The sequence below is a fragment of the Callithrix jacchus genome, chromosome 22 (assembly GCF_049354715.1).
Source record: "Callithrix jacchus isolate 240 chromosome 22, calJac240_pri, whole genome shotgun sequence".
Classification (NCBI taxonomy): Eukaryota; Metazoa; Chordata; class Mammalia; order Primates; family Cebidae; genus Callithrix; species Callithrix jacchus.
The window spans coordinates 7,116,703-7,144,439 of record NC_133523.1 but is presented as its reverse complement, the minus strand read 5'-3'; the positions used below and the strand labels follow the sequence as shown (position 1 = coordinate 7,144,439).

The 27,737-nt window shown below is 55.2% G+C and overlaps 1 protein-coding gene across 48 annotated transcripts; it reads right to left on the bottom strand.

Moving 5' to 3' along the window:
* PNPLA6 (patatin like domain 6, lysophospholipase) lies at positions 1 to 27,674 on the bottom strand. 48 transcript variants are annotated; one of them, XM_054249496.2, is made up of 37 exons: positions 27,623 to 27,674; positions 26,962 to 27,484; positions 26,648 to 26,734; positions 26,284 to 26,352; positions 25,835 to 25,922; positions 25,582 to 25,664; positions 25,307 to 25,404; positions 20,712 to 20,852; positions 20,461 to 20,620; positions 20,058 to 20,138; positions 19,748 to 19,876; positions 19,363 to 19,443; positions 19,108 to 19,270; positions 18,733 to 18,816; positions 18,092 to 18,201; positions 17,833 to 18,000; positions 17,674 to 17,751; positions 14,188 to 14,235; positions 13,222 to 13,427; positions 12,836 to 12,967; positions 12,625 to 12,748; positions 12,162 to 12,275; positions 11,894 to 11,969; positions 9,326 to 9,469; positions 9,074 to 9,137; positions 8,482 to 8,650; positions 8,135 to 8,317; positions 7,842 to 7,960; positions 7,503 to 7,659; positions 6,723 to 6,839; positions 6,568 to 6,637; positions 6,008 to 6,124; positions 2,591 to 2,892; positions 993 to 1,109; positions 646 to 742; positions 441 to 550; positions 1 to 275 (listed from the first exon to the last, which is right to left on the bottom strand). In XM_054249496.2, the coding sequence occupies exons 4-37, from the start codon at positions 26,308 to 26,310 to the stop codon at positions 201 to 203; spliced, it is 4,032 nt and encodes a 1,343-aa protein (XP_054105471.1). In that variant the 5' UTR covers positions 26,311 to 26,352; positions 26,648 to 26,734; positions 26,962 to 27,484; positions 27,623 to 27,674; the 3' UTR covers positions 1 to 200. The 48 variants fall into 48 exon arrangements, 35 of the variants coding, with proteins under 35 accessions (XP_054105471.1, XP_078216493.1, XP_078216500.1 ...); XM_078360367.1 differs by having other exon boundaries at positions 26,648 to 26,731; XM_078360374.1 differs by lacking the exons at positions 6,008 to 6,124; positions 14,188 to 14,235 and adding an exon at positions 6,210 to 6,326.
* Positions 27,675 to 27,737: the final 63 nt, after the last annotated feature.

Sequence of the window (27,737 nt, the reverse complement as noted above, 5' to 3'; positions counted from 1 at the left end):
TTTCCAAGAGGTGAGTTTATTGGGGGAGGGGACTGGTCAAGTCATCAGTGCAGCACTGTGCCCCCTCGGGGCTGGTCAATCCAGTGTGTGGGCCCCGGAGGTCACAGGCATAGCAGCAGGAGAGGGGGTGAGTACCCCCACAGGGCCATCCCCAGCCCAGTCCAGGGGCGGGGACAAAGGGGTGACCCCTGGCGAGGTCCTCAGGCATCTGTGGCTGAGCCAGGTGGCTCCTGGGGCAGACAGCGCCGGTGCCGGAGAATCGACTTCTCCTCCTCCTGCAGGGACAGGTCACATACGCGCATGTCACCAGTATGGGACACTGATACCTCACTGCGCACATGTCATCCAGCACCCAGCATATAGGTTCTCAGATACACCCCCTCCCACTGTACTCATGACCCTCCCGAGGATGTGAGGGGCCCTGGGCTGCCCATTCTCACCATCTCAGAGGCGGTGCTGGGGCTTGCGCCCTCAGGGGACCCCCCTTCATCCCTTGAGCAGTCGGGTCCAGCATCCTCCTCATACTCTGTCAGGCAATCTGACTCTTCTCCTGGAATGGGGAGCAGGGCATGGGTGAGGGGATCAAGGCTGGCCTGACAACTCAAGCCACTCCCCTCCCTCTTGGGAGTCCCCTGGGCACCTCACCATCAGCACAGCCATCGGAGACATAGCTCGTGGGGGGCTCAATCCGGGACACAATCTCTGCCAAGTCAGTGAAACCAGAGCTTGGGAAAGCAAGCACCTGTGGGGTGACGTTGGTGAGGCTCTTGGGGAAGTCATAGAGTCTTGGAGCCCCTGGGGGGCCCAGTGGTGCATTTGGGGCTTAGAGAAGATCCTAGGGTGGGAACTCTCTGAAGTCAGCAGAGGTCTGAGAGCTCAGCAAAACCCAGGGATATGTGGGGCCATCTGAGATTTGTGGGAGACTTTCGGGGGCTCGGCTTTGGAATCACTGGAGTCAGAGTGGCCCCAGTATGGGAGCATCACAGGCTTACATCTGCACGGCGGCTCTCATTGAGGTCTGCAGACCGCCGGTCTGTGAGCATTTTCTCAATGACGTTGCCACGGCTCCAGCCTCCAAACACTGCCTTTCCGTACTGGTAGCCCACATCCTATGGGAAGTGAGGGGCTAAGTCCATGCCTGCAATCTTGCTTTGCTTGTCCCCACTCTGTCTGCCCCTTCTCTGGTCCCTCAAAAGCCTGATGTTCTGGAGGAGCTGGCATTTGAGACTAAACCTATTTCACAGTCAGCTGCACATGGCACACTCACCCACACATTCCCTGTCCTGCTGTTGACAGACATTACCAATCAATCTCTCCATGTTCTTTCCCATTTGGCCCCAGGCAGGGTGTTGGGTACCAAATAACACAAGGTGATGATGTGCAAGCTTACTCTGAAGTCGGCAAACAGGGAGTACATCTGTGGATATCGCCATCTCCCAAGTCCACAGCAAACATTTTAAGTTTCTCATGGCATGCTAGCCCAGTGAGCCCACAAAGGACATCATACATTTCTACTCAGACTCAGGGCTTCTGGGCTGCAGCTACTGATCTATTTCTTTTTTAAAAAAAATGTTTATTATTTTAATATTTAATTTTTAAAATCATTATTTTTTGAGACTGCACTCCCAGGCTTGAGTGCAGTGGCACAATCTTGGTTCGCTGCAACCTCCGCCTCCTGGGTTCAAGCGATTCTCCTGCTTTAGCCTCTCAAGTAGCAAGGACTACAGGCATGTGCCACCACACCCGGCTAATTGTTGTATATTTAGTAGAGACAAGGTTTTACCACGTTGACCAGGTGGTGTCGAACTCCTGATTTCAAGTGATCTGCCTGCCTCGGCCTCCCAGAATGCTGGAATTATACGCATGAGCCACTGTGCCTGGCCCTTTCTTTTTCTTAGAGACAGAGTTTTGCTCTGTCGTTCAGGCTGGAGTACAGTGATGCAATCACAGCTCACAGCAGCCTTGAACTCCTGGGCTCAAGCGATCCTCCCACTGCAGCCTCCCGAGTAGCTGGGGTGACAGGCATTCACCACCACACCCAGCTAATTTTTTATTTTTAATCTTTGTAGAGTCAGGGTGTTGTTATGTTGCCCAGGCTGGTCTTGAACTCCTGGCTTCAAGCAATCCTCCCACCTCAGCTTCCCAAAGTGCTGGGATTACAGGTATGAGTCACCATGTCTGGCCCCCTGATCAATTTCAGTTGGCTAGGGTTATGGGACGTTTTTCAGGGTCGGTGGCATCTAACACACACGTTGCTACCGCCCTCTCTTGGACCTGTGACAGACATCACTACTACTCCATCACTAGTCTTATTCCCAACGCAGAAATGGCACTAGAAATTGCTATACAGTGCTTCCAGGGGTGCAGCTGGCTCAAAAGGAGAAACAGTTAGTGCACAGCCACACCCCTACCACATCCCCTGCAGACATCACTAACGGATCACAGATCTGTTTCCCACAGATTCCAGATGGGATTCCTGGATTCCTCCCCCTCACACTGCTCTGGGCTTTAAGTGGCAAAGCTTTGCCAAACCACCGGCAATGCTTTGCTTCTTAAATATGCAGGCACCATGCCACTCCTGCCCACTCACATAGATCTGGTCGAACTTCCCGAAGTCCATGGTCTTGAAGCAGTCAATGGGCGGGCGCAGGTACTCGCAGTAGGAGCTAGACTTGACCACCTCCAGCTGTCGCACGCAGGACACGTAGGCCAGGCGGGACTGGATCTCGGCCATGTCTGGAACCTTCACTTTGTCTGCCCAGGGGTTCAGCCGTTTCCACAGCAGCCACCAGCCGGACAGGCTGTCCCCATAGGTGCTAAGGTCTGTCTCATCCTGGCTCCCCACATCGATGGCGATGACCGTTTTGGCACCCATGCTGCGGGCGATGTCCGCTGTGGGGCCAGGGGGGTCACCAGGCTGCTCTCCCCTCGGGGGCCCGGGGCAGAGATGTTCAACCCAGTTGTACAGATGCCATCATGCAAATGATCACACATAGAAAAACCATATATGCAAACAACATGCTGTCATGTACAGGGTAGAAAATGATGCAATTTAAGTTGAGGGGGTGGGATCAGGTGTTGGGTTTTTTTGTTTTGAGACAGTGTCTGATTCTGTCATCAGGCTGGAGTGCAGTGGTGCCATCTCAGCTCAGTGCAACCTCTGCCTCCCCGGTTCAAGTGATTCTCCTGCCTCAGCCTCCTGAGTAGCTGGGATTAGAGCCAGACACCACCATGCCTGGCTAATTTTTTATTTTTAGTAGAAATGGGGTTTCATCATGTTGGCCAGGCTAGCCTCGAACTCCTGACCTCAAGTGATCCGCCCACCTCGATCTCCCAAAGTGTTGGGATTACAGGTGAGAGCCACCACGCCCAGCAAGTATTGGGAGTCCTGAGTTCTGGGGAATCAGGGACAAAGGCAGTGGGAGAAGAGACATGAGGCCAGACACAAGGGAAACAGAGATGTAGAAGGAAAGAGAGACAGAGAGACAGAGTAGAGACAGCAGGAATAAGAGATACCCAGGTCAGAGACACAAAAAGGAGCAAGAACCCAGGCACAGAGGGGGTTCTCGAGGTTGAGATAAGGGACAGAGAGCAAGGAGAAGGGACTGGGGGAGACTAAGGAAGCGGGACAGAGAGTGGATGGGGGTGGTGGTGTGTCCATGGGCCTGTGTCTGCATGGTTGTGTGCCTTAGGGAGAATCTCCCAGTGATTCTGGGGAAGCAAAACCAATGTCCTGTAGCCAGACCCAGCCCAGGAAGACACCCAGTTCTCTACTGGACTTTACACATGCATCTCCTGTAAGCGATCTTGAATGTATATCCACTTGTGCCTAACACAGCACACCAGCAGGTGGATGGAGATTTCAAACAAGCTCCCTAGAGCTTCTCTACGGGTTTAGGTCCACGTGTCCACATCCGTGTGTCCGTGTGTTCCTGCTTGCAGCCCTGCTGTCTAAGACCCCATGGGAGGTTGTTTCTGCAAACAGGTCCATCTCTGGCTGTGCCTTCATCTCTGTAGACACACCCAGGCCTGTTCATGTTCATTACAGTCCACACAGAGCTGGATCAGTGTCCAGACGTGTTTCCTTGTGTATCTCCGTGCTCTCACCTGCAGGTCTGCACACACATACTTATGTGAACGGGTTTACGACATGTGTTTATCTGTCTAGAAAGCCTATAGCAGTGGGAGGAGTTGGCAAACTCTGCAAAGGGCTGAGAGGAGGTAACTCTGTCTTTGTGAACCACATGATTTCTGTCCCAGTGACTCCGTATCTGCTGCGCAGCAGCAGCCACAGAAATGACTGGGTGGGCTATGTCTCAATCAAATGTTTTTTGGTTTTGGTTTCCTTTGTCTCGGAGATGGACTTTCACTGTTGCCGAGGCTGAGGTGCGGTGGCGTGATCTCGGCTCATTGCAACTTCCTTCGCCTGGGTTCGAGCAATTCTCCTGCCTCAACTTCCTGAGTAGCTCAGATTACAGGTGTGTGCCACCACACCCAGCTAATTTTTGTATTTTCAGTAGAGACAGCATTTTGCCATATTGGTCAGGCTGGTCTTGAACTCCTGACCTTAGGTGATCTGTCTGCCTCAGCCTCCCAAAGTGCTGGGATTACAGGTGTGAGCCACCCTGCCTGGCTCAATAAAGCTTTATTTATAAAATCAAACAGAGGGCCAGATTCAGCCTGTGGGTCATAGTTTGCCCACCCCTGGCCTACAAGACTGTAAGCATGTGTGCAGCTATCATACATGTCTATTTGGGTATAAAAAAAATTCTTCTGGGTGTGGAATTTTTTTTGCTGTTTTTTTGAGGCAGTCTCACTCTTTTGCCCAGGCTGGAGGGAAGTGGCACAATCTTGGCTCACTGCAACCTCCTGCCCCTGGGTTCAAGCGATTCTCCTGCCTCAGCCTCCTGAGTAGCTGGAATTACAGGCACCCACTACCATGCCTAGCTAATTTTTGTATTTTTAATAGAGATGGGGTTTCACTATGTTGGCAAGGTGGGTCTCAAACTCCTGACCTCAGGTGATCCTCCCGCCTTGGCCTCCCAAAGTGCTGGGATTACAGGCATTAGCCACTGTGCCCGGCCAAAATTTTAAGTTGTGTACCTGCCCGCCTCTCACGTCCACCCATAAAGGTGGCAGGCCTGGCTTAACCAGGTCACAGAGCTATGGCATCCCTTCTACATGTGTGCACATCCGTGCATGTTTTAGGGAACGTCCAGGGCGACTGGGACAGACTGGCTTGCATAGACAGATGACCTCTTTCACTGACACGTGCTCACCTGTGCTCATGTACCTGGCTGTGTTTACACGTGTGCATGTGCCTTACCCGCCCCTGAGGGAATGCATGTGTGTGTAGCTGGTGTGCATGCATATGAGTGTCGCATTTCACCTGCACGTTCCCTGATGTGCATGTGGACATGGGCACCCTTCCCTCAAGTGTACACCCATTTGGGCTTAACACAACACACCAGCAGGTGGCTGTAGTTTTTTTTTTTTTAAACGGAGTCTTGCTCTGTCACCCAAGCTGGAGTGCAATGGCACCACCTCGGCTCCCTGCAACCTCCACCTCCCAGGTTCAAGGGATTCTCCTGCCTCAGCCTCTGGAGTAGTTGGGATTACAAGCACCCACCACCATGCCCAGCTAGTTTTTTGTTATTTTGAGTACAGACAGGTTTCACCATGTTGGCCAGGATGGTCTCAAACTCCTGACCTCAGGTAATCTGCCTGCCTCAGCCTCCTAAAGTGCGGGATTATTGGTGTGAGTCACTGCACCCAGCCAGGATGTAGATTTTAACCGCACATTTTGCCGTCCATGAGCACATCCATGTATCATCTTGTGCACGTGACTGTGTGTGTGTGTGTGTGTGTGTGCGTGCGCGTGTGTGTGTCTACACCCCTGCACAGGTGGCTTGGGCATGCATCCTGTCCCAGATCCAGTCTGTGTGTGCCCATGCATGTGGTGCTGGGGGGGGGCTCGCATATGTGGGCAGCTCGGGCAGCCACTTGCCTGGCAGGTTGTTGATGTAGCCGCCATCCATGAGCAGGTGCCCGTCCTTGGGGTCGCACAGCGGGGGCAGGTAGCCCGACAGCGTCATGCTGGCGCGCACATACCGCCACAGGGAGCCTGCGCGGTGGGACACACAGACACAGACACGCACAGACACGCTCAGACATGCCGGAAGACCCGCCAGCCCGGTAGACTCGCTGACCTGGGACGTTGTTAACGTAGCACCCATCCACCAGCAGGTGCCCGTCCTTGGGGTCGCACAGTGGGGGCAGGTAGGGGCAGTAGGAGGCGCTGGCCCGGACATAACGCCACACGCAGCCTGTGGGGACGGCGTGAGGGTGGTAAGGTGCCCGACGAGCCTTCCTGCTCCCCTCCCCTGAGGACAGACGTACCTGGGGTCTCCGGGGCATTAGTGGGTGGCGGTTAGTGGTCGGTGATCGGGCCGGGGTGGACGGTCACTCGTGTTAACAACGTCCCAGACGCTCAGCGGCCCTCCCGGAAGCATCCCCCCAACCCCATGTGGCGTCAGCGGTTGCTGCGGGCTGGGCGGGGACACCCACCATCTTTGTGGACTCGCATGGCTGAGGCAGTGATATCTGTGGTCACGTTGAAGTAAGGCAGCCACAGGTCCTGTAGGGAGAGGGACCGAGGTGGGGGAGGAATAGGGGAACCCTTTCGGGAGGGGTGGGCAGGGCAAGGGATGGGGTGGGCCTACCTCAATCTGCTTATCCTGGAAGACCCGGTGGATGCTGCGGTTAAAGGCAGAGCCAGTGAACATGGAGGTGACTGGGTACGTGAGATCCAACACTGGTTCCAGCACCGAAGTCATGCTCTAGGAACAAGGGGGCCAGACAGGGTCAAATAGAGGTCATGTGGGGTCACAGATAGGGTTCCCCCTAGAGAGTGAGCAAGGAGCACTTAGGGGCCTGGCGCAGTGGCTGACGTCATGACTCCCCCACTACTTTGAAAGCCTGAGGTGGGCAGATCACTTGAGGCCAGGAATTTGAGACCAGCCTAGCCAACATGGTAAAACCCTGTATCTACTAAAATACAAAAAAAATTCGCTGGGTTGGTGGGGCGCGCCTGTAGTCCCAGCTACTTGGGAGGCTGAGGCAGGAGAATCACTTGAACGGAGGAGGTGGAGACTGCAGTGAGCTGAGATCGCACCATTGCTCTCCAGCCTGGGCCACAGAGCGAGACTCCAACTCAAACAAACGAACAACAAAAAAAGGAGCACTTAGGGATGATGTGGTCACCAAGGGCCCTGGGTGCTCTAGCTAGGGGCTATAGGTTGGGGTCACTAGACAGAAAGTCCCAGAGTGGTCACTCAGAGTCCTAGAGGTGTATCTATGAAAAGTCCGGACAGGTGGGGTTCACAGATTCCATCAGGAAGGGTCACCCTAAGTCAGGAGGCCCCCCATGGGATGAGGTTAGGGTGGAGCCACGGGTTTTACAGCGCACCTGGGGTGCCACAACCCCTCCTCCCAACACACACCTTGGCCCACTCCCGGGCCCGCTGCTTTGTGCGGCTGGCGCTGCGCTCCTCAGCGTACAGGGCCCCGATGAAAGAGCCAATGGACGTGCCTCCCACCAGGTCCACAGGAACCCCCGCCTCCTCTAATGCCTTCAGCACCCCAATGTGCGAGCAGCCCCTGCCAGGAAAACGGGCCCAGTGACCCTCTAGGCCCCACTCGAATTCCTCTGCCCCTTCCTCCTCCCACCTCCCACACAGCTAAGGAACAAAGGGCAGGCCCGCACTCACAGGGTCTCTCCCGGGAAGCTCCACCCTCGGACACTCAGGCCCCGCCCCCAGAGAGCAAGCCCCGCCCCTCACCTGGCCCCGCCCCCGCCCAGCACGAGGGCAATGGTGTTCCCTGTGAGCACCCTCGCCAAGCGGGAGAAGTCACTGTGCCGGTCCGCGCGCCTGGAGAAAACCTTCTCGTAGAGCTCATGCTGGGATGAAGGAGAGAGCCGTGACCCAGTAGCATGAAGGTGGGGTCCGACAGATACCCACCCCCACACCCTTACCTTTGAACCTGACCCCAGATCTCCCAGGCCCCGCCCCAATATCACAAACCACGCCTAGTAGCCATTCCCCTGAAAAGTGGGGGCCGGCCCGCTCCTCACCAGCTTGGCGGGGCTGCGGCGCGAGAAGAGGCGGCGCGGACAGCGCAGGTGCAGGTGCCCGGAGCACCAGCTACGCATATTGAGCCACTCCACGGTGCGCGTGGGGCCCGCACCCTCCTCTCGGTGCAACAGGACGAGCTGCTTGAGGGCACGCACGGCTGTGTTCTCCAGCATCTGCTCCAGCTGCAGAAGATGGACAGCGGAGGTCACCGGCTGCCCCGCCACCACCTAGCCACACCTGGGTCCTGATTGCCTACCCCCATGCGAGGGTGCATGTGGCCTGGTGTAGGCACAGGAGGGCAAGGGACGGGACCCGAGGTGAGTGAGAGGGGACACGGCCTCCTGACCTGGCCGAGGGTAGGCTCCTGGTCCCCCAGGCCCACGATGAGGATACAGTCAGCCTGGCGCAGGCAGCGCACGGTCCAGGGCGTCAGTGAGGCGTCCGTCTGGTAGAGTACGATGCGGTGTGCGTCCTCCTGCTGGGCCAACCACCCTGACAGCCGGAACTCTTGGATGCTGGGGTGGGATGGGGGCAGCGTCATCCTGGGGCTGGCCTGGGGTTGTGTGCTCCCCAAGATCACATAGCTCCGTTGCTGGGAGGAGCTTAGACACCCAAACTCCCACCATGGAAGTCTGTGCCCCGGTGGGCAGATTCACACCACTGCGAATCTCCCTATTGACCTATGGGTAGGACGCATGTTTCGTGGTTGGAAGATAAGAGCTTTTTTTTTTTTAAAGATGGGGTTTCACCATGATGGCCAGGCTGGTCTTGAACTCCTGACCTCAGGTGATCCACCCACCTCGGCTTCCCAAAGTGCTAGGATTACAGGTGTGAGCCACCGTGCCCGGCCGGAAGATGAGAACTTGAATCTAGGTCTGAAAGAATTTGGGGCTCCAAGCCCACCCATCACCTTCCCCACTCCCTTCCTCGACACACACCTATCCAGTGCGGAGGCCCCCAGGCGTGCCCGGATGATATCACTGTTAAGGAGTAGCGTGGGACCTAGAAGTAGGTGGGGAAGGGAGGTTGGAAACCATGCTCCACAAAGCAGGGGCCTAACTCAGAAGAGAATATCCATTACCCCACCTCTGTGACCCTGGTTCCCCCCCAACCCCCAACCGACCCACCCAAACTCTCTCACTAGTCCCCCCCCATGGCCAGCCCCCACCCATGCCCCTCACCCCACTGACCGATGGCCTGCAGGGCGTGCTGCAGCTCCAGTGTGAAGGCCACCATGGGCACCTCAGCACACACAGGCAGGACTGCCACCGTTGCCAGGTTGCTGGCTGGGTTGGTGAGTTCCGAGTGAGGGGGGACACCCAGCCCAGAGCCTGCTGAGAACCCAATGGATGAGATCTGTGGTGCGAACCTGTGTCTGGAGAGATGAATCTCCATCTCCTCCTCCTCCTCCTCTTCTTCTTCCTCCGCATCTGAAATTCCTCCTGCCCCTCCTCTCCCCTAGCAAACTGCAGCCCCTAGCTGCCCAGAGTCTTGACTCTACCATACTGAAAGCCATAGCTCTAGTCCTGGACCCTCAGCCTCAACCACTGTCCCCTTTTTGGTTAAAACTTGGTCATCCACCCTCTGTGTGGGACCCTAATCACCTCAGTGGGATCCATTACACAACTCTACAACCATTCAGAATCCCTGTGCTTGGGAGATCAATCAATCGGCCAGTGCCCCCACCCCATTCTGGCCTTGGTTTCTTTGTCCAATGGAGGGACCTGAACATAAAACGAGGCAGAAATAAAGGTACTTTTAGCCTGGCCAACATGGAGAAACCCCACTCTACTAAAAATACAAAACAATTAGCCAGGCATGGTGGTGTATGCCTGGAATCCCAGCTACTTGGGAGGCTGAGGCAGCAGAATCACTTGAACCCAGGAGGCAGAAGTTGCAGTGAGCTGTGCCACCGCACTCCAGCCTGGGTGACAGAGTGAGACCATGTCCTTTGTCTAAAAAAAAAAAAAAGCCAAAAGGAAAGAAAAGAAATAAAGCTACTTTTGACCCATTTGTTGCTTCCCAAGTTCTCCACTGACAGCCCAGACCAAGCTGTTGTCAACTCCCATATCTTGCCTAGACCTCTCGCTGCCTTCTCACTGGTGGAATCCCTCCTCCCCTATACCAATCGAACTAAGCTCAAAAACGTGTCCGCAGCCCCTAGCCGCTATGCGACTTACCCCTCAGCCCCGCTCCATCTCTCCCCTTGATCACTTTCCTCCTTTCAGTGCTTCAAAACCACCAGCCACCACTGCAGCACCTCTGGTTTCTCTTCCATGTCTGGCCCCTCTCAATGGTCAAGTCTCAGCTCACTGTCTTTAGAAAAGCGTCTTTCTCCCTCCCTTCCTCCCTCCCTCTGCCAGTCACATGCCATCATGACCCTCTTTTGTCTTCCAGGTATTATATTTGTTATTTATCTGTAATTTCTTTCTTTCTTTTTCTTTTTTGAGATGGAGTTTTGCTCTTGTTGCCTAGGCTGGAGTGCAGTGGCACAGTCTCGGCTCACTGGAACCTCCACCTCCTTGGCTCAAGCAGTTCTCCTGCCTCAGTCTCTCAAGTGGCTGGGATTGTAGGCACCCACCACTAGGCCTGGCTAGTTTTTGTACTTTTATTTATTTAATTTTTTAAGAGACTGAGGTTCACCAAATTGGTCAGGCTGGTCTCGAACTCCTGACCTCAGGTGATTCACCTACTTCAGCTTCCCAAAGTGTTGGGATTACAGACATGAGCTACTGTACTCAGCTTCTGTAGTTTCTTAATGATGTCTTTTCTGCCACTACTGCCCTGCCTCTGCCTTGGGGGATCTGGGGGTCAGGGCCAATTGGGTATCACCCCTCGAGGAAAAAGGGGTATCTAGGTTGCTAGACTGGTCCAGAATATGGCCACCACAATGTAGAAACTCAGGCCCACATTTCAGCAGGCCTCCAACCTACTGCACTCCACATTCTATTCTAGCTCACTGAAACCACAGGCTGAGATGGGGAGCTACATCTCCCAGCATCCCTGTAACTTCAGAAGGCAAGGTGCCCAGGATCTTAAACAATAATCCATTGACTATTTGCCATCACGATATGGGGAGTTTGTTTGTTTTATTTTTTCTGAAACAGGCTCTAGCTCTGTTCTCCAGGCTGGAGTGCAGTGAGACAATCAGGGCTCACTGCAGCCTCTACCTTCTGGGCTCAAGCAATCTTCCCGCCTCAGCCTCCTGAGTAGCTGAGACTACAGGCATGTGCCACCACACTCACCTAATGTTTGAAACTTTTGTAGAGACGGGGGTCCCACTATGTTGCCCAGGCTGGTTTCAAACACAGTATCCTGGGCTCAAGCAATCCTCCTGCCTCAGCCTCCCAAAGTGCTGGGATTACAGGCATGAGCCACCATGCCTGGCCCTGCCATCATATTCTGATCTAGGACTCCCTTTCTCACTACGTCTAGGCTGTGCACTTCCCAGCAAACCCTGACTCCCAGGCAAATTCCAGCACCAAAGATTCAGTCCTCAGCACCACTGATTCACGTTCGGGCCCCTAACTAGCACGCCCGGGTTCAAGGACTCCGTTTCCCAGCATGCTCAGGAAGACGAACTCCAATTCTCAGGATATACTGCACCACGGTCCTACTTCCGGTTTGAAACCGGCCAGGGCAAGATTTATTCACGGAACTCCGTTTCCCAGCATCACTCAGGAAAAAGGCTTCCCTCCCAGCATGCTCTGAGCACGGGACTACATTTCCCAGCATGCCCCGGGCCGACCGGCTCTCACCTGGGAAGGGTCCTTGCAGCTGCTGCAAATTCCCTAGAATTTTCTGGCTCAGCAGGTGGATGAGGCGGGTCACGACCTGCGGGCGTTGGAGACCGGCATTTCAGTGAGACCCGGGAAGCTGCTGTTCGAGTCCCACCTCTCCCTCATCTGCCGGAACTCCTGAGTCCCACCCCCAAGAGCCCCTCCCACGGCCTCGCCCTCCCTAAGTCCCTCCCTTGGGCCCCACGTCCCACCTCCGCCCCTCTGCCCCACCCACAACGGGCCGCACCTGCGGGTACCGACGTTTAATGTGACCCAAGGTGCCCTCGGGGAGCTTGGCCAGCTCCGTGTCGCGCACCGCATGCACCGTCGTGGCTCGCGGCTGCCGGGTCAACGCCTCCACCTGGGGGGCCGCGTGCATGACTGGGGCTGCTTGGGCGGGGAATGGGGAGGCCAAAGATGGGTGGAGAGGGGCCGTACTGCCCCACCTAGGGTTTCCCCGTAATGGCGGTGCAGGGAAGCAAGCCTCGCTCGCGACCCATTAGAACTCCAGGGAGCAGCAAAGGACAGGGATCCACGACAGGCGGGGTTCTCTTTTCCAACGAAATGAAGTCTGGGTAGGGAGTGGACTGGGTGACCTCGGAGGTCAGGAGTTGCTTTCACTACTCCCTGGATTACCCGGGATGATGTGTGCACGTCGTGGGGGGACTGGCCAGAGGTCAGTGGGTGGGGGTGGGTGGGGCCGCGCTCACCACTCCGATGAGGTCGCCTCGGCCATACTCGCCCACCAGCTCCTTCTTGCCACTGCCTCGCTGGATCACGCTACGCAGCCGCCCGTTGAGCACGATGTAGGTGCAGTCGGAGCGGTCCCCCTGCCTGGGTGGGCGTGGCAGTCAGCAAGGTCTTACCAGGTCTAGGTCCCCACCCCTAGGTAGAGCCTGAGCAGGGCAGTAGGAGCTCCACCTGTACAGCGCTCGTCCCGCCTCCACCGCCGTCCAGTCGATGGCAAAGTCCATCTGGCGCACGAAGGGCGACATCCTGGCTGCCACTGTGTGCGCCGCGCTCAGCACCACACTGGGCTGTGCGCGCATGATTCTGCAGGTGAAAGGAGGAGGTGCATGGGCCGGGCCGGGGGTTCCCTGGAGCACCCCAGGAGTGGAGAAAATGGGTGATAACTTGGGATGAAAGAGGAAGGCCTCAAAATTGTCTTACACGGGTGCTGGGAGGCCAGCGCTGGGGGCTCCCTTCTGCTCTTCCAGGAGTGGGATTGAGGGACGGGGTCCCGGACATTCCCACAAGTTAAGGTTCTCTGAGTGCAACCCGCACCCCACCCTCGGGCCCAGTCATACTCGTAGAAGTCGGACTTGGAGATCCGCAGGAAAGTGCAGTCGCGCTGGGCTCGCAGAGTGAAGATGAGAGGTTCTCCAGTGAGCACCGCCAGCTGCCCCACCAGCTCCCCGGGCTGCGCCACGAACAAGCATACATCTTCTGCCTTGTCGATCATGCGCTGGTACACGTGCAGGCAGCCCCAGAGCACGAAGTGTAGGCTCACATCCTGTGTGGGGAGGGGCCGAAATGAACACTGAACCCGGACAGCGTGGACCCCACCCCAGCTTAGGTCAACGTGCCCCACAGGAAGAATATATAAAGAAGGAAGGAAGGGTTAAGAAAAATATGGGTTGAGCCAGTGGCTCACGCCTGTAATCCCAGCACTTCAGGAAGCTGAGGCAGGCAGATCACTTGAGGTCAGGAGTTTGAGACCAGCCTGACCAATATGGTGAAACACCATCTCTACTAAAAATACAAAAATTAGCTGGATGTGGTGGCATGTGCCTGGAGTCCCAGCTACTCAGGAGGCTGAGACAGGAGAATTGCTTGAACCTGCGAGGCAGAGGTTGCAGTGAGACAAGATGGCAACCTACACTCCAGCCTGGACATCATGGCGAGACTCCTGCTTTAAAAATAAATAAATAAAAGGCAAAGAGTTAGCTTATAACCCAGCAATTTAACTCCTAGGTATATACCCAAGAGAAATGAAAACATATGTCCAAGCACTTTGGGAGGTCAACACAGGAGGATTACTTGATCTCAGGAATTCAAGACCAGCCTGGGCAACACAGTGAGACCCTACCTTAAAAAAAAAAAAAAAAAAAAAAAGGAGGCTGGGCGAGGTGGCTCATGCCTGTAATCCCAACACTTGGGGAGGCCAAGGCAGGCGGATCTCAAGGTTGGGAGATCGAGACCATCCTGGCTAACACAGCGAAACCCTGTCTCTACTAAAAATACAGAAATTAGCTGGGCGTGGTGGTAGGCACCTGTAATCCCAGATACTTGGGAGGCCGAGGCAGGAGAATCGCTTGAACCTGGAAGGCGGAGGTCGCAGTGAGCAGAGCTAGCGCCATTGCACTCCAGCCTGGGCAACAGAGACTGTGTCTCAAAAAATTAAATAAAACTTTCTTTCATTCTTCTTTTTACTCTTTTTTTCTTTCTTTCTCTTTTTCATTCTTTAAAATAAAACAAAATAAAGTAGACTGTGGTAATGGTTACTAAAAAGCATATATACTTTTTTTTTTTTTTTAAGACAGGGCTCACTGCAGCCTCGACCTCCTGGGCTCAAGTGATTCTCCTGCCTTAGCTTTCCATGTAGCTAGGACCACAGGTATGTGCCACCACATTTTTTTGTTTTTTTGTAGAGACTGGGTTTCACCATGTTGCCCAAGCTGGTCTTGAACTCCTGGACTCAAGAGATCCTCCCCACCTTGCCCTCCCAAAGTGGAGGGCATGCTGCATTACAAGCATAAGCCACTGTGCCCGACCTAAAATACATACTTCAAATGGGGGAACTGTATGGTACATGAAATATAGCTCAATAAACCTATTACACGACCCCCAAAAATACTGTTCCACTTGAGGCCCACTTACTTCCTGTTTCTTAGAGATCAACTTGTTTCTTCTGACCGACCACACGCCATTTGCACAAGCTCTTCCCTTTGCTGAGAATGACCTTTCCTCCCGCTGTACTGTTTGTTCCTCCCCCTCCTTTCTTCTTAGGTCATGCCCTCAGAGATGCCACCCTGTCTAAGCCAGACTTTGTAACGCCAAGATCATCCCCTTTGTAGCGCTAAGCACTTATGATTTTACAAGGCTTGGTGTAATCCTTCAAGAACACTGTGGGCTGCCCAAGGGCAGGGACCACTGAGGGCTTGTCCTGCTTTTTTTTTGAGGCAGAGTCTCACTCTGTCGCCCAGGCTGGAGTGCAGTGGCACAATCTCGGCTCACTCCAATATCTGCCTCCTGGGTTCAAGCGATTCTCCTGCCTCAGCCTCCCAAGTTGCTGGAACTTTAGGCACCCGCCACCATGCCTGGCTAATTTTTATATTTTTAGCAGAGATGGGGTTTCACCATGTTGGCCACGCTGGCCTCGAACTCCTGATCTCAAGTGATCTGCCCACCTCAGCCTCCCCAAGTGCTGAGAGTACAGGCATGAGCCATGATGCCCAGCCCTTTCTGCCTCTTGTCCAGCCCCCAGACAGCGTCCAGGATGGAGAAAATGCTGGGTAAACATGTTTCTTTCATCTTTGGGTAGCCTGACCAGCCAGACACCTGTCTGTTCCTTATTTATAAAGGGGTCCTGTCCACCCCTTTATAAATAAGGAACTGAAACTGCCCAGAAATGGAGAGATATCTTCTTTATCCACCACACCCACCTGTCTGGGACCCAATGAAGCTCCACCCCCTAAAACCCTGCAGGGACCCCTGGGTGAGGTGCCAGTCCCAGGAGATTTCAACACATGGTGGAACTTTCTAAGACAGAATTTCCAGACTGTGGCCAGGTGCGGTGGCTCACACCTGTAATCCCAGCACTTTGGGAGGCCGAGGAGGGCAGATCACTTGAGGCCAGGAGTTTGAGACCAGTCTGGGCAACATGACAAAACCCTGTATCTACTAAAAATACAAAACTTAGCCAGGCATAGTGGCACATGCCTGTAGTCCCAGCTGCTAGGGAGGCTGAGGTGGGAGAATCACTTGAATCCAGTAGGCAGAGGTTGCAGTGAGCCGAGATCGCACTACTGCACTCCAGCATGGGCGACAGAGAGACACTGTCTCAAAAAAAAAAAAGTTTCAAGGAGAAGCACAGCAGAGCAGGGCTCCCTACCAAAGTTCACCCAACCCCAAGAAGCTCTGCGGGGCTGCAGACCAGCCTGGTACATTGACAGGCCAGGGCTGGGTTGTACCCAACAGAGTCTCCCAGATAAGGAGGGCCCAGGGGACCCCAAAGAAGCCACAAGGTGACCTTACTTCCTCAGCTGTACCAAGAACAGCTGGCAAAAGCCTCAACTTCCTCTCCAGAAACAGAGCCCATCCCTGCCATGTGCAGCCGAAGGGGACAGCAGAGTCACTGGCTCAAGTAACACAGCAACAACCTAGCTGGCTAACAGTGCAACCACAGCCCCCACCCCACCCCAACCCTGGCCCCAGCTTCTCTCCCCCAAGCCTTGGGTGCTGTTGGGGTCCCAGTACCTAGGACAGTTCATTGTCACCTCAGGTCCCCCCTCACTGTAAGCTGCTGCTAAACTCCCTCCCTGGGTGCCTGTCACTCTTGCAAACCTCACACTGTGGATAAGGGACCGGATCGTTCCGGTGTGCTGCTCTGTACATTTCAGCATTCCTGGTCTCTACCACCAGCTGTCAGGAGCAGCACCCTGTGAAGTCCTGACAGTCAAACATGTCTCAGTAGGCCAGGTGCAGCTTCTCACGCCTGTAATCCCAGATCTTTGGGAGGCTGAGGCGGGTCGATCACCTGAGGTCAGGAGTTCAAAACTAGCCTGGCCAACATGGTGAAACCCCATCTCTACTAAAAATACAAAAATTAGCTGGGCTTTTTTCTGGAGAGAAAGTTGGGGCTTTTGCCAGCTGTTCTCGGTACAGCTGCGTTACGACTCTGTAACGCCAGCTACTAGGGAGGCTGAGGCAGGAGAACTCCTTGATTCCAGGAGGCGGAGGTTGCAGTGAGCTGAGATCACGCCACTGCACTCCACTGTGGCCAATAAGAGCAAGACTTTGTTTCAAAAAAAAAAAAAAGAAAAAGAAAGTCTCATTGGGGTTCTGCGAACTGAGTGTCTCCTCTTTATTGCCCCATTCCACTGATAAGGAAGCAGAGAACCTTCTAGATCATCCATCCTCTGCCACACTTTGGGGGCAGAGTGTGGGTTTCCACTTTCCTCCTCTTCCTCCTACCCTGGGGTTTCCTTTCAGCTGGTGGTCAGGTCGCTAACCCTTGATGGGCCTCAGTTTCCCCATATGGACAGTGGACAGACTGGCAGGATACATTTTCCTACATATCCTCGGTGCCTCCAGGAGGCCCCAAAACCCCGCCCCCAGGGCTGGTTCATGGCCTTCCAGGGCCAGATGGCGATTTGTAGCCATTTATTGAGCCTTTATCCTGGCAGGGGACAGGGTGAGAAGCAGACACGCTAGTGAATACTGCAGGATCATAAGTTCAGAAAACAGAATGACAGGAAGAACCAGGGCAAGTGGAAGAGCTCTAGGAGCTGGGGGTCCTAGGACCAAAGGTTCAGGGGTCACAGGTGAAGGGTTGACAGGTCCAGAAGACATGGGGTAGGGTTAGGGGTGGTGGTCACAGGATCCAGGGATTACAGGTTGGAAATGATAGGACGAGAGGGGTCTGCTTCTACAGGGAAAGGTGCAGGTCTTACAGTCACAGGGCAGGGAGCAGAGGTCACAGAAGTCAGAGGGAACAATCTCAGGTGGCATGGTTAGAGGTCAGGGGTCAGCCTCACCTGGTCGCCCTGGCGGGCAATGATAGTGCCAGCTTTGGCGTGATGCAGCAAGACTCGGCTATTCAGGAGGGAGGGGTCCTGGGGAGGGAGGGAGGGGGTTGAGATGGGCACAGCCAGACCTCCCTTGTGCCCCATGCCCAGCTCCCCTTGGCGGCCCACCTCGATCCGCATCAGCTTGGCCAGCTCCCGCTTTGCCGCCTCGAAAATGCTGCTGGTCTGGCGGCCCTGGTAGGGCCCAAAGGGGCAGCCACCGGTGGCCGATTCATCCTCACAGTAGCTGTATTCGCAGGCGCCCGCAGGCTGCTCACGTGGCTCCTGAGTGGGGGTCTGAGTGGGACAAGCTTGTGACCTCCTGCTGCTCCTTCCTGGCCACCTTCCCCCAGCAGGCTCCACCACTGGCCAGGGTCCCAGGCCTTACCCTAGCGGGGGCTGTCTGAGACCCCCCAGAGGCCTCTTCCTGCAGGGACACGGAGATCCGGCCACGCTCATAGGCCATGTCGAAGTCGGAGCGGGGACCGCCCTGCAAGCCTGCAGGTGGGCAGGGGGGCAACAAAAGCCATAAAGATGAGAGTAAGATTTTTAAAAAATGAACCAGATGTGGTGGTGCAGGCCTGTAGTTCCAGCTCTTTGGGAGGCTGGGGCTGGAGGATCCCTTGAGCACAAGAGTTCAAGGCTGCAATGAGCTACGATGGCACCACTGCACTCCAGTCTGGGAGACAGGTCTCAAAAGAAAAGAAAAAACACAAGACAAGTAAAGAAATGAGAAAAGAAAAAGATGAGAGTGACCACGGTTGCAGTCTGAGACCAATGGATACCAGTGTGCCAAAGGCCACCTGCTGTAGCAGACATGACTAATTGATGCCTGCACTCTCCCTCTGAATCCTGCTCAACACAGATGGGAGAAGCACGATCTCAATAAACGTCTACGAAAAAGTGCCTGAGGAAGTACTGGCAGTATTCCCATCTTGCATATAAAAAAAATCAAGATGGGCAGGCAGTACCACCTGGATTCAAACCTGGAAGCTCCATGGCCCTCCCCTCAGACCCAGTGCTCCAAACCTGAGATGTCCCCGGGCATGGAGATGCAGCGGCTCAGCAGAGGGGCCGAGGGGGTTTCCAGGGATGTGGGCTTCACAGGGTCCCCTGGGGGAGACACGTGTTCAGGCTCCTACCCCTCAGAGCCACTGGTCGGTTTAGCAGATTGGGAGATAAGGAGACGCCGGGGACTAGTTAAAGCAATTCCAATGGCTCCCTGGGGTTGAGGCCAGAGCTTCCGGGGGACCAGAGAGGAGTCAGACCTGGGGACCCAGCTATGAGGTCCCTGAAGGGCTAGACAGGGTCAGGATGAATCTCTGCAGAACTGAAAAAGGGGTTGGGCGCTGAGACGGGGCTTCCTGGGAGATTGGGCTCTGCCAGCCCCGGTTCCCCGGGTACCTGTAGGTCCAGGCAGCGGAGCCCCGGTGGGGTCAGGTGGCCGGCCAGGGGTCTCCCTGGGCTCGTCTGTAGCTGAGGTGCTGACCATCCGCTTGGAGCCCCGCACAGGGCTGGTGCGCGTTGGGAGGCCGGGGCTGGGGAAGAGGCGCAGGGGCTGGATCTCCTGGGGACAGAGAACAGCTTGTGGCCTGTCCTGGGAGCCCCATCCTGACCTCGTCCCCATCCCCCCATGCTCGCTCCCCGTCATCCACTCACGTGGCTGAAGAGCTCATTGGTCAGACCCAGGTAGTTGTGCAGTGCCAGGAAGGTGACTCGCTGCAGCCGCACCATGATGATCTGCAGGCTCGAGGGGCGTGGCCATTAGATGGGGCGGGGGCAGGGGCAGGGCCAGAAGGTGGGCCAGGCTAGTTCACAGCATGAGGGGTGGGGACACGGGAACCAGGGAGAGACCCACAATCTGGGGAAATGAGGCGAAGCAGTTAAGGGAGGAGTCAGCAGCTGCAGACGTCTGGCTGCTCTGGGCCTGATAACCACAGCTCCAGCGCCTGATGGTTGCTGGGCCCCGGCCCAATGAAGCCTGGAATGGGTGGGGCCAGGGTGGGGTCCCTGGGTGGGTGACGGGAGGCAAAGGCCAGCTGACCTGCACAACCCGAACCAAGCTCTCCGGGTACTTGGTGAAGACAGCAGAGAACGCCTCCACCGGCAGGCGCAGCACCGTGGAGTCCCGGGCCGCCCGGGCAGACACGGTCCGCTGGGGATGCTGGTGACCCTGGGGGAGGGGAGGGTGTGAAGAAAGATCAGGGCAGGGGCTATCGGCAGCATCAGGAATGAATCAGAGAATGGGGACCCGGTGATTTCCTTCAATCCAGTCCCTTGGTAGGTCCTTGTACCCCCTGATCCTGCCCCATCTAATGGCCACGCCCCTGCTGCCCTAGGAACTGGTCACTCACAGTGATGACATCCAGGATGCTGAGAAGGCTGTTGACGCTGTCCCCGGGAACCACTTCCTTCACCACACACTCCTTCCCGTCCTGAGACACAGGGGACCGTGGACCCTCAGTGGCCTTGCCCTGGTGACTAGCATTTTACCCCTCACCCATCCCTATGATCAGTGACGCCTCCCATCCCTTCCCAGGGGAACCCGCCAAGCCTTCCAGCGAGCAGGTATCTCCCGTCGTTCAATACCGGTATCTACTGAGCAACCGTGCAGACCACCCCAAATGTCCTTGGTTACCCTTTCCCCTGACTTCCGATGATACATCTACGATGATGCATCTACAGACCAACACCTGCGGCCCATCCCTACTGGTACCACCCATCCTCCTGCAGCAGCCCCTGCGGGAGCCCACTCACAGGCCCTGGCAGACAGAGTTCCAGTAGCCCGTCCTGCACCACATAGATGCTGGCGTCCGGCTGGCCCGGCCGGAAGACATAGTCACCCTGGCCCAGCCGCTGGAAGACCATGTGGCGGCAGAGCTCCAGGAAGAGCGGCTTCTCAAAGTGGCCCAGCACCCTGTTGGGCAGGCAATGGGGGACAGAGGCAGGAGGTCAGGGAGACCCCAGGTCTGCAGCCCTCCACCCCTGCCCGCACCCCTGACACTGACCGGACATTCTTGAGCATATAAAGCACTTCAGAGGGCAGATGGGAGTTAGCCAGGTCACCCTCGGTCAGGTCGGCCTCCAGAACTGCGGGCGGGGGTTCCTTCCGCTGCAGCGTGGGTGTCTCTTTCTGGATGCGCAGAATCCTGGTGGGAAGAGGGGTGTGGGGATGAGGGGGACAGGGAGAAGGCTCAGGCAAACCTAAGACTTCCACATACTCCCTTCCCCAGGGCTCACATACAGCAAACTCTGACTCGCTGGTCAAATCAGGCCGGCCACCTATTTTTTTTTTTTTTTTTTTGAGGCAGAGTCTCACTCTTTTACGCAGACTGGAGTGCAGTGGCGAAATTTCGGCCCACAGCAACCTCCACCTCCCAGCTGAAGCAATTCTTCTGCCTCTGCCTCCTGAGGAGCTAGGACTACAGGTGGCCGCCACCATGCCCAGCTAATATTTTGTATTTTTATTAGAGATGGGGTTTCCCCATGTTGGCCAGGCTAGTTTCAAACTCCTAATCTCAGGTGATCCGCCTGCCTCTGCCTCCCAAAGTGCTGGGATTACAGGCATGAGCCATGGCACCCAGCCGGCCACCTATTTTTGTAAATAAAGTTTTATTGGTGCAAAGCCATATTCATGTATTTGCATATCATTCTGGCTGCTCCCTTGCAGCAGAGTTGAAGAGCTGCAATGGAGATGGTATGTGGCTGGCCTGAAACGTTTACTATCTGGCCCTTTATGGAAAAACCCAATGACCCAGACCTAAATTTCTCTGAGATGGCCCCTCCACTAGGCATAGGCCCCTGAGCTGAACCCTTTAGGGAGACAGACCCCCGACACAGCTTCCAAGATAAGGGTAGGCCTGGAAATGGTACCCGTGTTTGTCACAGGGGCCTAGAAAAGGTCCTCCCAGTAGTCACAGAGTAGATTCCTGAGACAGCCCCCTTAACATGGGTGTGCCTTTGACATGGCTTCCAATATATGCGAAGACCCCACATACAGCCGCGCTGCTCTATGTAAATGTTCCTGAGATAGACCTTCCTCCCAGGTCTCAGAGAACCTTGAGACGGCCCCTCTGATGGCCAGAGATCCCTGAAGTAGCCCTCATCATAAGTGGAGAATCCAAGCTGGGTGCAGTGGCTCATGGCTGTAATCCTAGCACTTCAGAAGGCCGAGACAGGCAGATCAAGAGGTCATGAGATCAAGACTATCCTGGCCATGGTGAAACCCCATCTATAAAAAAATGCAAAAATTATCTGGGCATGGTGGCTTGTGCCTGTAGTCCCAGCTACTCGGGAGGCTGAGGCAGGAGAATCACCTGAATCCGGGAGGGGCAGGTTGCAGTGAGCCAAGATTGCGCCACTGCCTGGCAAGAGTGAGACTCCATCTCACAAACAACATAACAAGAGTGGAGAGTTCAGAGGTAGCCCCTCTGCTAATTGTGGACCTGCGTGATACCCTTCCCACAAGTCACAGTGATTGCTGAGAGATCCTCCACTGGCAGAAGATCCCTGCGACAGACCTCAGAAGGTGGGACCCTGAATTAAACTCAGTGATATCAAGAAATTCAGATATAATTCTTTTTTGGCTGGGCGTGGTGGCTCATGCCTGTAATACCAGTATTTTGTGTGGGTGAGGCGGGAAGATTGCTTGAGGCCAGGAGTTCAAGACCAGCCTAGGCAACACAGTGAGACCCCTGCCCCCCAATCTCTGCGAAAAATTAAAAAATTAGCCAGACATAGTTGTGCGTGCCTGTGGTCCCAGCTACTTAAAACGCTGAGGCAGGAGAGGATCTCCTGAGCCCAGGAGGTCAAGGCTGCAGTGAGCTGTGATGGTGCCACTGTACTTTTGCTTGAGCAATAGATTGTGATCCTGTCTCCAAAATAATAATAACAATAATAACAATTATTATTCTTTTTCTGATCAGGGAGATCTTGAGCTATCTCTTCCCTAGGTCAAAGAAAGCTGAGATAGCCCTCTGACAATCATGAAGCTAACAGAGTAGTCCCTTAAGAGTAACACTGGCTGGGCGTGGTGGCTCAGGCCAATAATCCCAGCACTTTGGGAGGCCAAGATAGGTGGATCATGAGGCCAGGAGTTCAAGATCAGCCTGCCAACATGGTGAAACCCCGTCTCTACTAAAAACATGAAAATTAGGCTGGGCATGGTGGCTCACGCTTGTAATCCCAGCACTTTGGGAGGCTGAGGCAGGAGGATTCCAAGGTCAGGAGATCGAGTCCATCCTGGCCAACATGCTGAAACCCTGTCTCTAAAACAAATAAATAGGGCTGGGCACGGTGGCTCACGCCTGTAATACCAGCACTTTGGGAGGCCAAGGCAGGTAGATCACTAGGTCAAGAGATCGAGACTATCCTGGTCAACGTGGTGAAACCCCGTCTCTACTAAAAATACAAAAAATTAGCTGGGCATGGTGGCGCGTGCCTGTAATCCCAGCTACTCAGGAGGCTGAGGCAGGAGAATTGCATTGCCTGAACCCAGGAGGAGGAGGTTGCAGTGAGCCGAGATCGCACCATTGCACTCCAACCTGGATAACAAGAGCAAAACTCCATCTCAATAAATAAATAAATAAAATTTAAAAACAAACAAACAAAAACACGAAAATTAGCCAGCTCGGGAGGCTGAGGCAGGAGAATCACTTGAACCCAGGAGGCAGAGACAGCAGTAAGACGAGATTGTGCCAGTGCACTCCAGCCTGGGCAAAAAAGTGAGACTCCATCTCAAAAAAAAAAAAAAAAGACTGTGCAAACACTGAAGACAGGTCCTGTGATGTGGAAAAACCTGAGATATAGATCCTCAAGTGGTCACGGGGAACTTTGAGATAGCACCCCCCCTTTTTTTTGAGACGGAGTTTTGTTCTGTCACCCGGGCTGGAGTGCAATGGCGTGGTCTCAGCCTATTGCAACCTCTGCCTCCCTCGTTCAATTGATTCTCCTGCCTCAGCCTCCTGAGTAACTGCGACTATAGGCGCATGCCACCACACCCAGCTAATTCTTATATATAGATACATTTTTGTTGTTTTCAGGCATATTCCAGCAAGCATAATTTTTGTATTTTTAGTAGAGACGGAGTTTTACTATGTTGGCCAGGTTGGTCCTGAACTCCTGACCTCAGGTGATCTGCCGACCTCAGCCTCCCTAAGTGCTAGGATTACAGGCATGAGCCACCACACCTGGCCAAAACAGCCGTTCTACTCAACTCATAGAAAGCGCTACCACTGCAGGACTACTGATCACAGAGAGCCCTGGGATGATGCCCTAGTGTGAAGACACCCTCCAGGCAGACCTTCAGGTAGACTCCATGATGCAAGGAGATCCCAGGGCCAGCACCCACCTTGCAAAGAGAGTTGGAGAGCCTTTCTCGCAGACCCTGAGATAGCTCCTTGCAACCAACAGGAATCTGAGGTATCCTTCTTATGTTTCTAGTGCAAAAAGTTTCCTGAGATAGCCCCTAGGGATTAGAAACTCCTGAGACAGCTGCCTTAATATGGGAAAAACTCTAAGGTCCATGACACAGAAGAGATGCTTCTTCTTTTTCTTACTTTTGAGACAGAGTCTTGCTCTGTTGCCCAGGCATAATCTCAGCTCTCTCCATCCTCTGCCTCCTGGGTTCAAGCGATTCTCCTCAGCCTCCCGAGTAGCTGGGATTACAGGCCCCTGCCACTGTGCCTGGCCAATTTTTTTTTTTTTTTTATTTTAGTAGAGATGGGGTTTCACCGTTTTGGTCAGGCTGGTCTTGAACTCCTGACCTCGTGATCCACCTTCCTCAGCCTCCCAAAGTTCTGGGATTACAGTTGTGAACTACCTCGCCTGGCCAAGGGAGATGCTTCTGATGTAGAGAGATGGCTGGGATAACCCCTGGAGAAGAGAGGCTGGAGGCTGGAAATAGTCCTTCTAGGAAATCACAGAAACACTTAGAATGATGTCAGTGAGGTACTCTGGAATAAAACCACTCATGTGAGGAGACCCATGAAATAACCCATATGGAGACCCCTGATGTAGATCCCCCCAAATATATGGCAAAACCTCTGAGATAATGACTTGGGAACAAGTAGCTCAGATACCCCAGTGGAAAGAGAACATCACTGAGCTGGCTCTCACGGGACAGAGACCCCTAGAGACAGCGTGTCTGGTATGGAAGAGCTCTAAGATATCCCCTCAGACCAGAGTCCAGAGATGTCCCTCTGATACCAGAAGACTTTTTTTTTTGAGATGGAGTGTCACTCTGTAACCCAGGCTGGAGTGCAGTGGTGCGATCTCAGCTCACTGCAACCTCCACCTGCGGGTTCAAGTGATTCTTCTGTCTCAACCTCCTGAGTAGCTGGGATTAGAGGCGCCCGCCACCACACCCAGCTAATTTTTGCATCCTTAGTAGAGACAGCGTTTCTCCATGTTGGCCAGGCTGGTCTCGAACTCCTGACCTCAAGTGATTTACCTGCCTCCGCCTCCCAAAGTGCTGGGATCACAGGCGTGAGCCACCGCACCTCGCCGATATGGGAATATTTTCACAACACTTTGGCGTGCATTGATGACTCAAAAGGCCCCTGAGATAACCCCCAATACCAAGTCACACCCAGCACAGACTTACTTCTTGGCGATGTTTAGCATCTTCAGTTTCTTCTTCATGCGTGGCCGGGAAGTGGTGGAGACAGAGGTATCCACGAGGGAGGAAGTGGACTGTGACACCTGGGAGAATGAAGGAGGGGATGGGTTAATTGCTAATTCAGAACCTAGGGGAGAGGGGGATGGATCCTGGGGCTCTCCGTCAAGGAGGGGTTGGTGGTAGACTCTTAAGAAATGTAAATAGGGAAGGGGCGGGGCCTCAGTGTGGTCAGGACGGACCGCAGGGGGTCCCGGACTCACCTTCCGCATAATCTTCCGGCCATAGAACAGCACTTTGTCCCTCTTCCGGAACCGATACCGGGGGCCATCCGGGGCTGGGGTTTCTGAGGATACGTGGGGACGGGGGCACTAGGAGCTCTGCGCAGACGCCACGTTGCCAGAGCTGGGGGACTGAGTGCAGACGCCAGCAAATCCCCAACTCTACCGCTTCAGAACCCGGGCATTTGGGCCCCCCACCCCACAGCCTCCCAAGAGGGGCCCCTCGGTTGCTCACTCGGCACTCGCAGCCTCCGCACCACCAGGAGGATAAGCACGGCAGTGACCACGACCGCCACTCCGGCCCCGATCATCACGCCCAGCACCTGAGGGACGAAGGGCACTGGCTGCGGACAGCAAATCCGTCCCGCCCGGCCCTCCACGGGGGCCGGGACATCCTGGACCCCATCCCTCTCCGTCACCTTCGCTCCCGACGAGTTTGTAATCAACTCGTGACTCGATAACCCCATCTGCAGAATGGGCCAGCGCCGCTCGCTCCCCGGGGGCGCGACTCTTCCCGGAGGCCCGGCAGTCCGCAGTGCATGCCGGGAAACGTAGTTCCGCCGGAGCGGACGCAACGTGTCCTCGCCAGAACACGTAATGCGCGCTGAGCATTCCGGAAGTTGTAGTCCCCGCGGCGTCCCACCCTCGCATCCCTCCCCCGCCCCGCCCAGCCCCACCCCTTACCATTCCTGTTTGCAGCGGAGCCTCCATCGGTGGATTCCAGCTGGACAGCAGATCTGCTAGCCCGGAGTCCTGGGAAGTCAAGGAGTCTAAGGAATCCGTGCAAGTTGTCAATCTGGGCCCGACCCTCCCCTGCCTCAAGCCCTGCCCTCAGCTCGAACCCCGCCCCCTGGGGGGGTAGCTTCGCCCACTGTCAGGGGCGCGGCTAGAGGGACGCGGCAGGACTAAGGAATGGGGCAAACCGACCTCCCGGCCCCGGCCAGGAGGTGAGGCGGGTCCCCGGCTTCCTGCCTGGTTCTCTTCGCCTACTCCTAGGGCCTACCAGACGCCCCGTCCGTCCACCCCCACCCTGGGGCCAAAGGCGGACCTGGCACCCACTGTCAGCAGCCTGCAGGCAGGTACCCGCAGGGCACAGTTCCTTGCAGCCGGTGAATTCCTCCTGGGTCACTGCCTTCTGCGGGATTGATCAAGCCTGACCACCCGAGCCCCGAGGCTGCACCCCCTACTCCGTCGAAGACTGAATGCCCCACCCCAGGAAAACTGGGGCCTGCAAGCCGTGGGGTCCGGGAGTGGGCACCTAGATACCCGGTTCCCAACCCAAGCCTGCCCCCGGTTAGACCCAGGGGCTGGGGGGCACAGGAGTTCTCTCAGGGGCACCCGCCGAAGGCGTCTGATACCCACGTTTCAGAAGAGTCCTGGGATGCTTGGGGTGGCGTGGATTTGCAAGGGGCTGCTGGGTTTTGCTGGAGATTTACTACCACGTAGTAGCGAAGTTATGGGGGCTTTATGGCACGGAGCATCACTGGGACTCCGGGACCGATGCTGGCGCCATTGCTGGGAGGCGTAACCAGGGACGCTGGGATTACTGGGATGGGGGTGGGAGGGTACTGGAAAGTTACTGAGAGATTCTGAAGATTACAGGACTACTGCTGGGAAAACCAGGAGGTGGGTGGGTACATTCCTGGGGTGCTTATGAGTGCGGGCCTGGGGAGGGCGTCCTGTCTCCTTGGAAGATACTGAGACATGCTGGAATATTACTGGGATTTTTTGGGGGTAAGCTGAGGATGTTTCGGACACCGCTTGAGTATTAATGAAAATTCGGGGGTCGGGAGAAGGAATCCTGGAGGCTTCGTTTCTTGGAAAATTCCTGGGTGGCAGGTCCTCTTCCACCCCAGGGCACACCTGGCTACCGGTGCGGAAACACCTGCCGGGTAGTGGAGGGATGGGACCATCAGAAAGTAGAAAGTTAACATGAATCGGAGGACAGAACTTGGGAAAGCGGAAGCTCGCTAATGCCCCTCGAAGGGACACGCCTGCGAGACCGACGGAAACCCGGACTTACCCAGGGGCCGCAGCCGGGGTCCACTCCGCACCAACACCGCCAGCGTTTAGGCAGACTCTGCAGGCGCGGCCCCTTTAAATTATTCACAGCAAGGCGTGCCGCAGCCCCACCCCGC

Coding starts and splice junctions, on each gene's coding strand:
- PNPLA6 (XM_054249493.2), bottom strand. CDS start 26,066: ATGGGGTTATCGAGTCACGAGTTGATTACAAACTCGTCGGGAGCGAAG. Junction 12,276..12,624: donor GAGGCGACCTCATCGGAGTG/GTGAGCGCGGCC, acceptor GCGGCCCCCCAG/GTGGAGGCGTTGACCCGGCA. Junction 8,318..8,481: donor AGGAGCCTACCCTCGGCCAG/GTCAGGAGGCCG, acceptor CATCTTCTGCAG/CTGGAGCAGATGCTGGAGAA.